Source organism: Carassius gibelio, chromosome A4 (genome assembly GCF_023724105.1).
Source record: "Carassius gibelio isolate Cgi1373 ecotype wild population from Czech Republic chromosome A4, carGib1.2-hapl.c, whole genome shotgun sequence".
In the NCBI taxonomy this organism is placed as follows: Eukaryota; Metazoa; Chordata; class Actinopteri; order Cypriniformes; family Cyprinidae; genus Carassius; species Carassius gibelio.
In genome coordinates, this window is record NC_068374.1 from 31,853,699 (window position 1) to 31,868,566 (window position 14,868).

The 14,868-nt window shown below is 38.4% G+C and overlaps 1 protein-coding gene across 1 annotated transcript; it reads right to left on the minus strand.

The window, feature by feature from the left end:
* Window positions 1-32: 32 nt before the first annotated feature.
* Window positions 33-14,517, minus strand: LOC127977395 (ETS domain-containing protein Elk-3). The gene is made up of 5 exons (XM_052582297.1): window positions 14,137-14,517; window positions 6,164-6,372; window positions 5,154-5,924; window positions 2,712-2,834; window positions 33-1,092 (listed from the first exon to the last, which is right to left on the minus strand). Exons 2-5 carry the CDS (start codon window positions 6,368-6,370, stop codon window positions 979-981), a joined length of 1,215 nt encoding a protein of 404 aa, XP_052438257.1. The 5' UTR covers window positions 6,371-6,372; window positions 14,137-14,517; the 3' UTR covers window positions 33-978.
* Between the last annotated feature and the right edge of the window lie 351 nt (window positions 14,518-14,868).

Sequence of the window (14,868 nt, forward strand, 5' to 3'; positions counted from 1 at the left end):
CAAGGTGTCCGTTCAGATGCGAGAACTTTGCGTCGCATTCAATGCTTTTTATTTTAGAAACACAAGGCACATTTTCTTGACTCTTGAAAAGCAAAAAATAGAATATTAATACGAGAATACATTTTTTTAAAAATCAATGCATTAATGAAAAAACCCCTAAACTATTACAAAGCTTATCTTTCCAATATTGAAATGGAATTTCGTCTGTTACAAAAACGTATTTAAGCAGGAAAATAATACAAATACACAATTCTTACACGCACTAAAAAGGCACAGCCGGTAGTACATTTGAAGCACAGTGCATACAACGCAATTTATACAACACCAGACAAACAACAAACGAACAGAAACCCGGTTCACAGCCTAGGAAAGATCAAAAATAAACTTAAATGCTAATGAGATTCCTTTAATATGGTTTAAACGTTTCCTCTTTCTGAACTGGTCAACAACACGGGAGATCTTTCCAATTGAAGCACCTTAGGAATGGAGAACAGGGGAACGCTGAAGTTTTCCTTCAGAGGATGTACAGAAAATCTACGCTGTTTTCAACGTGTTTTACGTAGTCCAGCATCGTTTGTCTCCATCTGAAATTGAGATTCTGACAAACAGCTTGCCAAAAAAGGCAGGTCTTGAACATGTTCTCCAGGATACAGATTCTCTAGGCTCGGTTTCCAATGACTCACCATCTTCTCAAAAGGACACTTCATGTTCTTTGGCATTACCTCATCATAATTCCCTGTTTTAAGAGCTTGCAGAGGAATTTTGGTGAGCTGTTTGGATGGCAGCCTGAGTTACAGAAGAAAACACACAGTTTGCTGGTCCAAAATTGAACAGACCTGAAGGGCGCTGTAGGTGAAGGTGGCCACAAGAGGGGGAAAGTGCAGTCTGGCTCAAAAAAGACATGAAGGTCCATAATTCCTTCTTAGTGTAAGAGCAAAGGTATAATTCTGGGGAGGGGATAGGTGAAGTGTTCAGAAATCAGGATTTCTGGGCACTGGAGGACAGGAGGAGTGAGGAGGAGGAAGAGGAGGATGAAGATGAGTCCAGGTTGGGCAGGGGTACCGGGAGCGGCCCGTTCAGCAGGTTGGGGAACTGTGAGAGTCGGAGAGCAAACACAACATTGAGGTAATGCTACACATGAAGAATCACAATATCTTCCTATGTTATATATATATAATAGTAATAGTAGGATGACCAGCCAAATAATAGTTCACACCTTAATGGTTAAATCTTATTAATAAATAGCCAGTTATTATTTAATGGGATTTATTATTATTATTATGAGGTTGAATAATACCTGGACATGTTGCTTTATATGCAACACTTATTATTATTATTGATAATAATAATAATACTTTTTTTATTCCTTTCATTTTCATTTTGAAATTAAATACTACCTGCATTTCATTATTATTATTATTATTATAACTAGTAGTAGTAGTATTAATTTATTTATAGATGTTAAATGGACATGTCTTTATATGTATTAGTATTTTTAACATTTTAATTGTCATTTTAATATGTGTAAATGTTTCTTTATAAAGCGTATTTCATTTTAACCTAATATTAATAAAAAATAAAATACAAATAAAATTAAGCCTGTAAGGCTTAATGACATTTCCCCCTAAAAATCTTATTCCCAAAATACAATAATTAATTATTTACCTTATTTTTAAAAATACCATAAGTTCAGTACCACCATAAAGTACACTTACAACAACAACAAAAAACCCTGGGTATTTTTTAAAAGTTTCTGTAAATATCTCCCGAATACACCTCAGTGAGGAAAATCAAAACAAAAACAAAACCTGTCTTTGGTTCACAAAACAAACATGCTCGTAGCCCATCACGGTAGCGCTAGGAGAGAAACTTCCTGTTATGTGAAAGCTGACTATATGCACAGACACAGAGTCTTTTTCAGTTATCACCCCCTCCCTTTTTTAACAGGAAGCTGTTTTTCACCCATATCCAATGCAGAGGAAACATCTGTAGCTTATTTTCAAACCCTAATACACTCACACTCAAACCCCAGTAAATCCATTTCCCGGATTGACTCAAAAGCATCTTTTTTTCCTGGTATACGTTTTACAGGTATAGAGAATTAACACAAAAAGTTCCCAAGAAGAATTGCACTGTGAAAAAAAAGAAAAGCCAGACGTCCCTCAAAAGTTTTCCAATGCAGCCAATAACAGCAGGAACGACAATCATGTGACCAACCAGAAAACTCCCACTATGGCTGCCCAGGGAGGAAGTGAGAGTGGGGGAGTGAGTGTACGTCTGTCTCTGTGTGTGTGTGTGTGGTAGTAAATGCGCACATCACAAACTGTCACTATTCCTGTAAAGGCAGAGCCAAGCGGTCGCAGTGGTTACCTTAATGGTTTCCTGCTGGCTAGCGATGTTTACAGTAAAGACTGGACCCTCCCCTCAAAATACAAGATGAGCATAAATAAACAGTTTGCATTCTGTTGTTTTCACTCACACTCACACACACACACACACACACACCTCCCTACACACTCGCTCTCCCCCGGGCCAGAACAGGAAGTATCCACAGGATTTCCCCTCTTGCTCACATGAAGGCTGAAATTCGACACCAAACACAAACACGCTCACTTTCTAAAACACACTTGCACGTCAGCGCTAAACAAAATAAAACATATCCTCATTTTCAGATTCCTCTTTTCACAGGTTTGAGAATGTTTTGTGCGTACCTGAAAGAGTGACCCGTGGCCCTGTAGCCTGGCCGGGCTGAGGGGGGCCACGGGACTCAGGCTGCTCCAGAAATGAATGGAGGACAGGAGAGGACTGGGCGTCAACAGCAAACCAGAGGGAGTCTGCAGAGACAGCGAGAGAGAGAGAGGAGTAGAGGAGGTATTGTGAAAGGGGGGAACAGGAACATGAGATTTTATTTGTATTAGTCACTGAAGTCAGAGATCATGAAATCCCAATGTCTTTTTGAAACTTTGGAAAGACGAATGGGAGTCTCTGCATGTCCAGACACGTCTTTGCGTCAGTTAGCAGTCAATAGCATGTGAAGCCTGTCATGCACAAATACTCTGAGAAACCTTTTAAAAGAAATTTCCCAGATTTATCCACCTGAGCAGTACAAATTGGGTGCATTAAGGATTTATAGCCCAATTGCAATTCGTGTAAGCCGTAGGACAACTGTCCTGGACATAGTTGGCACTTGTTTTATCTGTTCAAGCATTTTGCTCAATCTGGCATTATGAAATAACTGTCTTTTGCAGATGTTTCTGTATATTTAAAGCAACAGTTAAACTTCATTCATGTCATGTCATTTAAAATCTGTTTGTCTTTTGTTTACAATTGTCCAAATTTCAATTTTTCAATGGTGACTAGGGTCTGTTGAACTCCAGAAAGGCACCATAAAATGTATCCATACGCCTTGTGCACTATATTTCAAGCTTTCTGATGTCGTACAATGGAACTTACTCTGGTTAGAGCCATACTAAATTTAAATAGGCTGTGATGGATAGAATTACACTCTTTACAATGGCACACAGTGTATGAAGGTCCCAGATTTCGTAATTTTTTCAAAAAGACGTTTCATCAACTGGACATTCATTATGTTGTTGAATGTACACATGTACACAGCCAGATTTTTCTATGCACACTTATGCACTTGAATTAATTTTGCAGTAATTAGTTTGTCCAGAAGATGGCAACACTTCCCAATCCGTTGTTTACACTCAAAAAAGAAGCAAATGTAACAACAACTATTACAAAGTAGTGGTGATGGCAACAACAATAGACACCAGCGATGTGAATGCATTTGAAGGGGTTAACAGATATCGGCAACACTAGTTTAAATGTGTGTAATGTTCTGAGAGAAACAGCGCAGATACTGGACAAGGATGAAACCATAGACTGTATAAAAACATGGACGTAGTGTCCATGACGTCAACCGTAGACTCCTGAAGTGTGTTTTTGAAGCCTAAAGTGTGCAGAGCAGGCCATCGCCATCTTGGCAGCACTTCACCGTGCAACTCTCCAGGACAATGAAAAATGGGCAAAAAGGCGGGAGCTACTTGTTGAAGCCACGCCCACCTAGCGCGACGGCAGTGTCAGCAGTGGTAATCCACCAATCCAATTAAGTAGCCACGCCCTTAATTATGCAGAACTTTAAGGCTTAATATAATTTAAACGGATGAGTTATAAAAAAAAAAGTCACCCCCCTCACAGTTGTCATGAATGGCAAATTTAGCTATTTAGACCAAAATAATTTTTTGCACCAGGCTCTAAACTTTTTTTTTTCCGGTGTAAAGTTGGGCATTTTAACATGGGGAGTCAATGGGATTAACTCCGTTTTGCAGCCAGCCTCAAGCGGCCAGTCGATGAATTGCAGTTTTAGTTACTTCCTTATTGGCCTCACGAGAGAGAGCGGGAGGTTGGCGCTCGGATGAAATGTCTAAGTCTAAACGTCATGCAACCAATCAAACAGAGTATGCATATGAGCGCAAGTAAACAATGTTAAATAAAGTTTTGAGTGATCTATCCCTTTAAGAGAGAAAGCAGCAGAGAAATCTACACAAGCATGTAGCTTCCCATGGGTCATGGACTTTGGATCACCAGGTTGTGGCTATAGGGCAGCATGTGAAATCAATTTCTCATTCTCGCTCTGTTTTTCTCGGTCCTGTGTCACTATGCTGTAGTGTGCAAGATTACAGACATATGGCTTTACTTACAGGTCTCTCTTCTCTTGCTTATGACATTCTGTCTGTCTTTTCCCTCCTCTTTTTTTCACTTTTTGTAATCTTATACTTAAACTAAACTGTTGATACTTCTGGTAAATATAAGTAAACTTCTAATGTACAAGATGATAAAATTAGCCTAACAAAATCAGGCCAATATTACCTATTTGCTAAAAGCACTGCTGCCTTGCTATCTACTGCTTAGCTTGAATTCTCAACTGAATCCAATAGAATAGATAGAACCCATTAGACACAATATTCTAATGAACATAGCATTAAAACATTGTCTAAAGTTTCATTTTTAGTTACATTTGAGCATTACTGAACAATAATGTTTGATATGAAGTTAAATGTTGGTGTTTTTAATTTATTTTAGCTTGTGCCTATGCTTGCATGTATATGTGACATAAAAATAAATGTACATATGACATAGTTTGGTACCTGTGCAGTGAAAAAGGCTGGTGTAAGTGACCCTGAGGGCAGTGCTGGGCTGTTGAGGGCGATGGAGCCCAAGTCACTTCCTGAAAACAGTATGGAAGGGGCGGAGATTTCCAGCCCTTTGGGTTTCCGAGCTTTGGGAGGCAGTCCGTTGCTACCAGTCCTCCTCTCAGGGGGCTTGGCCTGATTCTGGGCTCGCTCCCTGTGGCCGGATGATAAATTTAGAGGCTGAGCGCTCGGCTCTGATTCGTCAATGCGAGCCCCCGGACTCCGCTCTTGCCGCAGCGTATAGACAGGGCTATGAGAGGGGGAGGGGCTACGGGACGAGCAAGGGGAGGTTTTTGAAGCAAAGAAAACCTCTGTGGACACAGGTGGTGGCGAGGAAGCCAGGGGAACGATTTTTTCTGATCGATTAGTGACAAAGCGAATCACCGTTTGTCCTTCTTCCCCTCGTTCGCCCCCTCGCTGATTCTCGACTTTGATTGGACGCAGCAGTGGAGGCGGGCTTTGGAGGGAACTGACTGTGAAGGATGAGTATAGACCAGAGTGGAGATACTCGTTCCTGCAGGCGGGGCTTCTCAGTGATGACAGTGACAGCTTTGGAGACTCCTCCCCCTCACCGCAATCTGACTCCACCTCCTGCAACATGACGCCCCCTGTAACGTGACCCCCATCCCGACCGAACTCCACCGCTTGGGGATCCATCTTCAGAATATCAGGGAATGAAACAAACTTGTATACAAACTTCTGGCCAATCACCTTCTTTATGATGTTCTGCGAAAGAAAGAGAATGATTATTATACCTCTAACGGCAATTCGTAACTACTTGATATTTTGACGAATAATTTCAGGTGTGTGGTTTAGTACGATCTGCTTAAGCCCCACTGATGATAAGGTTTAGGGTTGAAACTTCACACTTACATTTCATAAAAAATTGTAAAGAAAAATTGTTTCCGTACAAAAATGGTTGCGTTTTCTGTTGAGAATGATTATTAAATATGAGCTTGTGTAACCTTGTCATAGTAGTAGCGTAGTGCTCGGCTAAGTTTGTCGTAGTTCATGTTGGTCTTGTTCTTGCGCAGGCCCCAGAGTTTGGCGACTTCTTCCGATTTGAGCAGCTTGAACTCGCCGTCGTTGGACGTCCAGCAAATCAGGTGCTTATGGGTCTGGTCCAGCAGTAGCTGCAGCAGAAACTGCCACAGCGTGATTGCACTCTCCATCTCTGTCAGAGGAAACATCAACAGTATATTTACAATTGAATAATCATAATCAGGCTGATTTTTTTTCACAGAATCTAGTTAAATGGTACTTTTAAGAACTGGTCACTGAAAGGTTCTTTTTGGAACCAGAAATGGAGTGTACAGTCATTAAACCAATTCAAATTGTAAGTTTGATAATAAAGTCTAATAAAGGTTCTTTGTTGGAATCAATGGTTCCAGGAAGAACCTTTAACATCTTTTGTTAATTGTTCTTTACACTAAGAAAAAGTTAAGGAAAGTTTCCTATAGTTTGCCAATAAAGAACATTTGTTGCTGTTTTGTAACAAGTGTTGCATCTCATACTGATATCGTTGTAAACAAGGTGATAGTGTGGCATAATTTCATAAGAGTTTCAATCTAATTTAAATTAGCCAAATTTACACTCTCTGTGTTTATCGGGCAACAAAAGGAGGCTTGAGGACACATTTAATGACCCTAACAAGGTTTAAAGATCTGAAGGAGGATGCTATGGTACCACAAAGCCAAATTTAGTGCATGTCTGTGGATTAGCTCGGACCGGCAGCTTGTTTCAATTGATCTGATAATCAGACATCCTTCCCAGCGTGACTGCATTTGTAAAATATCCATGCAGGTTCCAAACAGGAAGTGGTTTAGAGGGAGAGGACAGAGCAACAGTCGTACAAACTCGGCCACATTAAAGAACGCTGCGTTCATGCTCCTGAATTCATCCTCTCTCTCTTTAATTTCCCCTTTTCCCTCTCTCGCATGATCAAAAAACGTAATTCCTGGGTGCCCTCTCACAAACTCTGCAAGCATTTCCTGTTCTGTTGTACATTAACGCAAAGGCCAATAAACAACAAAGAGCTATAAGCCAGAAAGACTGACATGGGAATGAATCGCAAATAAGCCACATGTTCCAATATCAACTGTGCCGCGGTCCTCTCTGAGGTGTCCGCTCAAAGGCAGGCAAATACACCCACTGGTGAACAGAGATTAATAACAGGGTAAACATGGAGTTTATCCACAAGACCTTGTTTAGGAACATAGATTAGAGTGACCAGAGATAAGTGGGTTAAGGGGGAAATTACATTCTTAAAAGAATAGGTCACCCAAAAATGAAAATTCAGTTCTGTCATTCACACTACCATTCAGGTGTTTTTTGTCTGTAATATTTTTCGTAAGAAATTAATGATTTTATTCAGCAAGGATCCATTAAATGATGTTCCTTTGAGATATCCGTTCATTAAAGAATGGGTTCCACAATATATATATACTTGATTTGCGTGATGTTACATTTTTGCACAAGACATCTCAGATCATTGATAGTTAAAAAAGAAAATTAATGATTTTTTTCTGACACACTTAGACTTAAACAACAAAGTCAGTTAGTATGGATCCATTGGGTGTAAGATAAGGATTTTGTTGTTAACAAAACTCCTTCATGCATGTGGTCTGTGATTCACTCCAACAGGAAGACGCAGTGCTTCAATGTTAAAAGCCCAAAAGTACAGGAAGTTTAAATCTTTCTTGGGCAACTTCCTTAGACCGCTGTCATCATGGCCTTTTTTGCCACATGCCTGCCCTTAGTGTACTCTCATAACCTCTTCCTCTGCATCCCTGGAATATTAAGGGGATATAAAAAACGATAGATCCACTACAAAACCTGTACACTTTGACCTTGGGATGCAACATTTTACTGAGCTTTTTTATGGTGACAAGACTAACGTTTTACTGTATTCAAACAACAGGCAAATTAACCTGTTACAAGTTGAAATGAAAGTCGAAAATAAAACGAAAAAGAATAACAAAAAATTACTGAAATAAGCTAAATAAATATATATATAATTTATTATTTTATTTATAAAATTAGAAATAAGTCGTTTTAGTACAGTTACTATTAAATACGTATAATGTTGTCTCAAGTATGGTGTTTAATCAGAACATAAAAAAAACAATCTTATAAAAAATGTATATGTAATAAATAATTATTTTATATTATATGTTTAAAAACGTAATTATCTATCTATTTATTTATTTTTTAATTACCATGTTCTTTATGAAAGTCACCTAAGATTATAACATGGTAACAAACTAACAAATAAATAAATACAAATTGTCTATTTTCAATCAGACATTTCAATATGTGCATGTTTTCACTGTGTGAAAAAGAGCAGCGTGAACATTGTTCGAAATTTCTCATTTTGTGTTTCTCAGTTAAGAGTAAATCAAGCTGGTTTGGAATGCCATGATGGTGAATGACCACAAACTTCATTTTTAGGTAAACTATCCCTTTAAGACACATGCATATACTTAATATATTGAAGTTGAGAAGATAGTGTTGGGATGCAGGACAGCAAGAAGAGCTGGGTGGAGGAATGTAATGGACCTCAGGTTGAGGTCTGAGAGGTGTTCAGTAGACATGAGGAAACCAGTTTGACTCGAATTCAAAGCTTTCATATGTGTGTGTGTTTGAACACACTCCTCGGTTTTAACTAGCATTACATCATGCCCTCTGGTAACTGTAAGTCAGTCAAACAGGGCGGGCTGGCTGGCGTTTACTGCTGCCTGAGCCAATGCTCTCCCGAGATGGATGGAAGGAAAGAACGAGACTGAGAGCGGTAGATGGAGAAACGAGGCTGGCTGACACACTAGTGTGGATAGCTCTGACACGGAGCATGTTTTATTGGCTGAGAGGAACTCCCTGGTTGCAGACATAACTTTGACAAAGACACACAAGCTTAAACTTTCACCCTGGTTTTCGCTCATCAAACAGCCGGCTCTGGAAGTCATCGAGGGATTGATTGAATAATGAGCCTAAAGAAGCAAACGACCCCAAAGTCCAGCAGGACAGGCTGAAATCAAAAACACTCGACAAAATGAAATGCTGTTCGCGACCCACTGTGCTTCTGTAATGTGATGTATTTTTCCAAAAAATGTCATTGGGAATCAGTAGGATTATGAAAATTGGCTGGAAAATGGGTAAATATATATATATATATATATATATATATATATATATATATAAATATATATATATGAAGAAGAAACGTAAAGTCATATTTCGAAATGTGATGTATTTTTTAATAAAACACTTTTTTAAATCAGTTTTATTAGTTGGTGATCAACTGGATTGTAAAAGAAATGTTTGAAAAATTCGTAAATATAAAAAAAAACGAAATAATAAAATTACGTTTTATTTCAATTTAATGTAGAGTGTGACATTTTTGAAAAAAATGCTTTTAGCAACTGGATTGATAAAAATGTTTGTAAAATAAGTACATTTTATTTAAAAAGTAAAAATAAAATTTTATTACATTTTAATGTAGTAATGTGACATTTCCATATAAAACGCTTCATTTTATCCATCAGAAATCAATTGCGAAAAATTGTGGGAAAAATTTTAAGAAAACAAGTAACATTTTATTACATTGTGATGAAAGATTATGCTTATTTTTTTCACACCTGAATAACAAGCAGTGTATAATTCCTGACAAATTAGAACATGTATCACGAAAGTAAATGTGCATTTTTTGGTCTTTTTTTCAGATGTCTTTGGTTGGAATATCACCCAGAATGAGTGTAAAGAGATCGAAACAGCAAGATTCGGCCAGACATGTGGTGACAAAGGAGGAAGTCCTTGGAAAATGCTGCCAATACAGGCTACAGATATTTATCAGGAAGTAGTGTGCATTTTCTCACACACCCACACACACACACACACACACACACACTCATTCATTACTCTTCTACATGTGACACAGATCTCATTATACATACTCATGAGGCAATATACAGTTAAATCGCATACTTGATTCATGGGCAGAACATAAAAACTCACTGTACATCACATACCCAGTTATATTTTTCCAAACCCCCAGTGAAGTGAAATAAAACCATTTCCTGCTCCAGCATCCTCTGAGCGGAGCATCTGCGTTAAACGACCGTAAAACTGTCTATATCAGGACTTCCTCCAATTCTCCTTTGAAGGGCGTCTTCCTGGGAATACCGATCCCGAACTGAAAGGTAGGAATTCCTGCTGCGGGGAGCAAACACGGGAACGCCACGGACACAAGGCACAAACGGGAGGTTTCCTCTTCTCTTTTCATGCTGGCACAAACCTCTCGCCCATAAAGACAGACATGTTGTATGTGACACCATGATCAACAGATTCCCTGATTCCCAGATTTACTGCCCTAATCAAAAGGAATAAACAGAGGAAGCTGATTTCAAAAGTTCTTGGCCATATGGAGAGGTTTCTGCACGGAACATGGCTGTAAAAGTCATTTTTAGATTATCACAAGAAGGGAAAATTAAAAAAAAAAAACTGCACATGCAAAGTCTCTTCTTTTATCATTCAATATAAGCAATGACATATACAGTGCAGAAGCCAAGTCTAAATCCTTAGCCAGGATTTTCTAAGACACAAATAAATAATAGACAGTGCACGCTAAACAAAAAGACACCCTTGCTGCATTGGCTCTGTTGTTGTGCTGTTGTCTGGCATGCATCAGCTTCATGGTCATTGGGTTTAAAGATGTTTTAACCCACTGCGTGGAATTTAGGATGAAATAAATGAATCATCCATAGTTTTTACAGTTAGTTGATGTGGCATCAGTAAGTCCACAGGGATTCTGTCTCTCAACATCTGCTTGTCAGTAACAATAGTAATTTTTAGGTCTGTTCAACCATGTTTTTTTTCCCAAATAGTGGAGAAAATATGAAAAAAGTTCACAGATAGCATCTAAACCAAAGCATCAGTAAGAAAACTTTAAGCAAAGTACTTATTTGCCACAGAAAAACTCTTGATTTCTGACATTATTGTAGAAAATACACACAAAAAAGATTTTGTTTTGAAGTAAATGCAGCAGAAAATGTTTTTTTTTTTTCATCCAGTAAATTATATGAACTTTAAAATCTACTCGAATACTTATTTCCTTGATTCGTTTATAACAGTGTCTCATATTCATTTCAAAGTAGAAAAATTGCAGGTTTCAAAAAGACATTTAACATTTAATTAAATCTATCTACATTTGCAATGCACTGTTCCAGTAATGCATTGTGTGATAAATAATTAAGGTGGTGTTTTTGCTGTTTTATTTGCAGTTTTGTTAATTTTATTGTAGTATTGAAGTTCAGTAACTTGTTTTGCGTTTTGGAATTCATTTTAGTTTTTTACTGTTTTTTTACTTTTCTTTTACATTTTTGGGTACCAAAGATTGAGGTTTCAAAAACTGTTCAGTGTCCATGTATATTCGTTATTAACGTAAATGCTATTTAGTTTTATTATTTTAAATTGCAAGCTGACGATATACTTGAATTTTAATATTATTTTGCAGAGTAGATTTTACTTAATTTTATACATTCAAACCTTTTTTTTTCTCAGATCACCAAAGGTGAGCAATGCATCGAGCAGTCGTCTTTTTCAAACGCCACAGATCATTTACTTTTTGCAGCACTGAAGTTCCAGAACACTTGAAACTGTATTAGAACTGCTTTTAAAAAAAATGCCAATGGAAAACACCAAGAAAACCTGCACACCATCAAATCTATCCAACCCATTTAACCATACAGGAAGTAGACAGGAGGAACATGTCTGTAGACACAGAAACAGACAACAGCTCAGTCTGTCAGTGGCTTAACAGGCAACATATACTGTCTGACAAGGCTGTTTTTTAAAAGCTCCACACATTGCCGGTGTATGTGTGTGTTTAAAAAGGGATAGAGGAAGATCTTTCAGGTGAGAAGATGCACTCTAGGCTCTCTCCAGCGAAAAGTGACACGCTCACACCCATCAAGAATCCCACAACAGACACCCAGGGACTGTTTGGACCCTAAAAAAACCAAGCCCAGTCTTTCGAATGGCCCCTAGACAGCTTTTAAACACCAAACTTGCCGTCGTGCTCACAAACCCCTCCACTGTAGCACCAGCGGAAACTCGTAATAAGATTAGTTGGTGTGCGCAGACATTACTTCGCCATGACTAAATGTGCGCTCTTCCTGCGCACACAGACTGCAGTGGAAAATTCAGGGAGCTCCTGCTTAAGAGATGGGGAAAAAGAGCCGTGAAGGACTTCTCTCCACGACCACATTTCTCCAGAGAGAGCTGCAGCTCTTGAAATTACGCAGACAGATCCAAGAACGTCTGACTGTGTGTCTGTGTCCATATAGTGGATTCAGAAAGAGTGCGGACACTTCAGAATGACATTGCTTTTAATAGCAAATGAGTTTAGAAAACACTCCTTATACTGTACTTTAAACTAGATTTTAGACTGCTTGCATTAAACTTTTTTTAATCTAATTGCCTATTTGATAGAAATTATGTTTTCTCTTAAAAAAAAATAAAAAATTCCAGGCAAGTACAGAAATATTATGGTAAATTTTTTTTTTAAATGATTACATTAAACTTGAATTTATGGCATTTTACTTCTTGCATTAAACTGTTGGATCTAGTTGGCTGTTTGATCAAAATAATAGTTTCCTCTTTTAAACCATTTATGAGAATATGCTGTCACATTAAGGCTAAAAAAATCCTGAAATAGCAGTATAATAATCCTACTAATCACCTTTGATTGAATATTTGTTTTAAATGCCTCGTGTTTGAAATGATGTCTTTGTAAAACACCAAAACCTGTCTAATTGCAAATCTATCCAACCTTTCTAAACATACAGGAAGTAGATAGGAGCAACGTGACTGTAGACTTTACACGCAGTGTGTCCAAAACTCCAAAACGGAAGGAAACTGCATCCAAAGTGGCATTAGATTTAAAACACAAGCACACTTTTGTACCAAAACATCTCATTTCAAATGATAATACAAAAGTTTAAAAGGAAGACGAACAGTATGTGGACACTTTCTGGTTGTCATAGTTGAACATGAACTTGACAAACTGCACCTGGTTACTATGCTAGGACATCTGTGGTGAATTTAGGGACATATTGGGTTGGATCTGAGTAGACTCTAGCATCATCTGCTATCTGAAGTCAATACATGTGTGACTTACAGTAAGTCTCCCAAAACATTTTGGGCTCACAAACATCGATCTTTTCCAATCATGACAAATAATCCCCAGCATATCCAGATGCAGGGGTAACATCAGCTCCAAGGGCTGAACTGAAGTTTCTTTGTTTGCCCCAATGACTCATTTTCAAGATACTGTCTGCTGCCAGTTTCAATCCGGAAGCGCATGGCAATTAGTCTGCTGCTGTTTCCAGACAAACCTGAAACTCTACTAGTGCGTTTAAAGCGCCAGGAGCCAAATTTCAGCCTTTTCTAGCAGCCCTGCTTTCAAATGTACGACCAACAAAATCTTTGAAATACACATCACGAAATCGTGAGCTCAACAGGTATTCAAACTTTCCTCCGCCGTGCGTACACAGTGCGTAAATTGCGCGTAAGTAACGGGGGACTGTGAACACTTGAAGTGTCTTCTGTGTCTGTTACTGCCAAAAGCGATCTATTCGTTTATATATATATATATATATATATATATATATATATATATATATATATATATATATATATATATATATATATATATATATACACAATAATTACGTAAAGGTATACATTTAAGTCTCATCAAACATCACTTCTGAACATTTCAAACAGCTCCTTCGTTTGCATAGGTTCATTCTTTTTTGGGGGATATCAAGTTTCAGTCTTGTACTTTGGAAGGTTTCTTCCTTTTTATGTTATTATGAAGTAATTACACATTTAAAAACCATGTATACAGCGTTCAGATAGTACGGATGGATTATTCACATACCTTGTGCGTAATGGTCAGGCTTTTTGGGGTCCCTTTTCACGTTATTAAAAGGAATTCCGTATAATGCGCTGTTTTTCCATGCTGTCGGCCGTCTAGGCAGCTCTCAGTCGGTCTGTAATGGGATCCCGACTGTTTTCTCTCTCTCTCTCTCTCTTTCACTCTCGCTCTCTCTCTCTCTGAGCAGGAAGTTGGTGCAGGCAGACAGCGAGCCGGCTCACTTCCTCTCGCCGTGCTCTATTCCCCAGGTGCTCGGCCCGTCTGTGTAAACACGCTTTTCCTCCTCCAGCCACCATCCGACATTCAAGAACACTGGCACACACGCGCGCGCACGCACTATACTGTAACCTGAATCTGCTGCGAGTGCTGCACACTGACGTCACCCTCTTCCTGCCCGGGACCCGCCGGGAGGAGTCCGTGTTCCTTCCTCTACACATTTCGTGTGTGTGTGTGTGATTCCGACGTTTGGGGATCAGGTTGCTAGAAAATGCCCTCATACGTTTACTAAAGTGGAAAAAAAATCTTAAAGAGAATAAATAGGTCATTCTGTGAAATGGGCGGTTTCTCCATTTGAAATTGTGATTTTTTTTTTTTCATTTTAATGGATTTTAAATATTCTGATAGACAAATACTGCTGTAATTTGTAAAAAAGTTGTGGAATTGCAAGCTAAATTAATTGCCTAACTTTTGCCTGCCTTGTTCAAAGTGCTTTATATATATATATATATATATATA

Coding starts and splice junctions, on each gene's coding strand:
- LOC127977395 (XM_052582297.1), bottom strand. CDS start 6,370: ATGGAGAGTGCAATCACGCTGTGGCAGTTTCTGCTGCAGCTACTGCTG. Junction 2,835..5,153: donor CAGCCTTTTTCACTGCACAG/GTACCAAACTAT, acceptor CTGTCTCTGCAG/ACTCCCTCTGGTTTGCTGTT. Junction 1,093..2,711: donor GCCACGGGTCACTCTTTCAG/GTACGCACAAAA, acceptor CGACTCTCACAG/TTCCCCAACCTGCTGAACGG.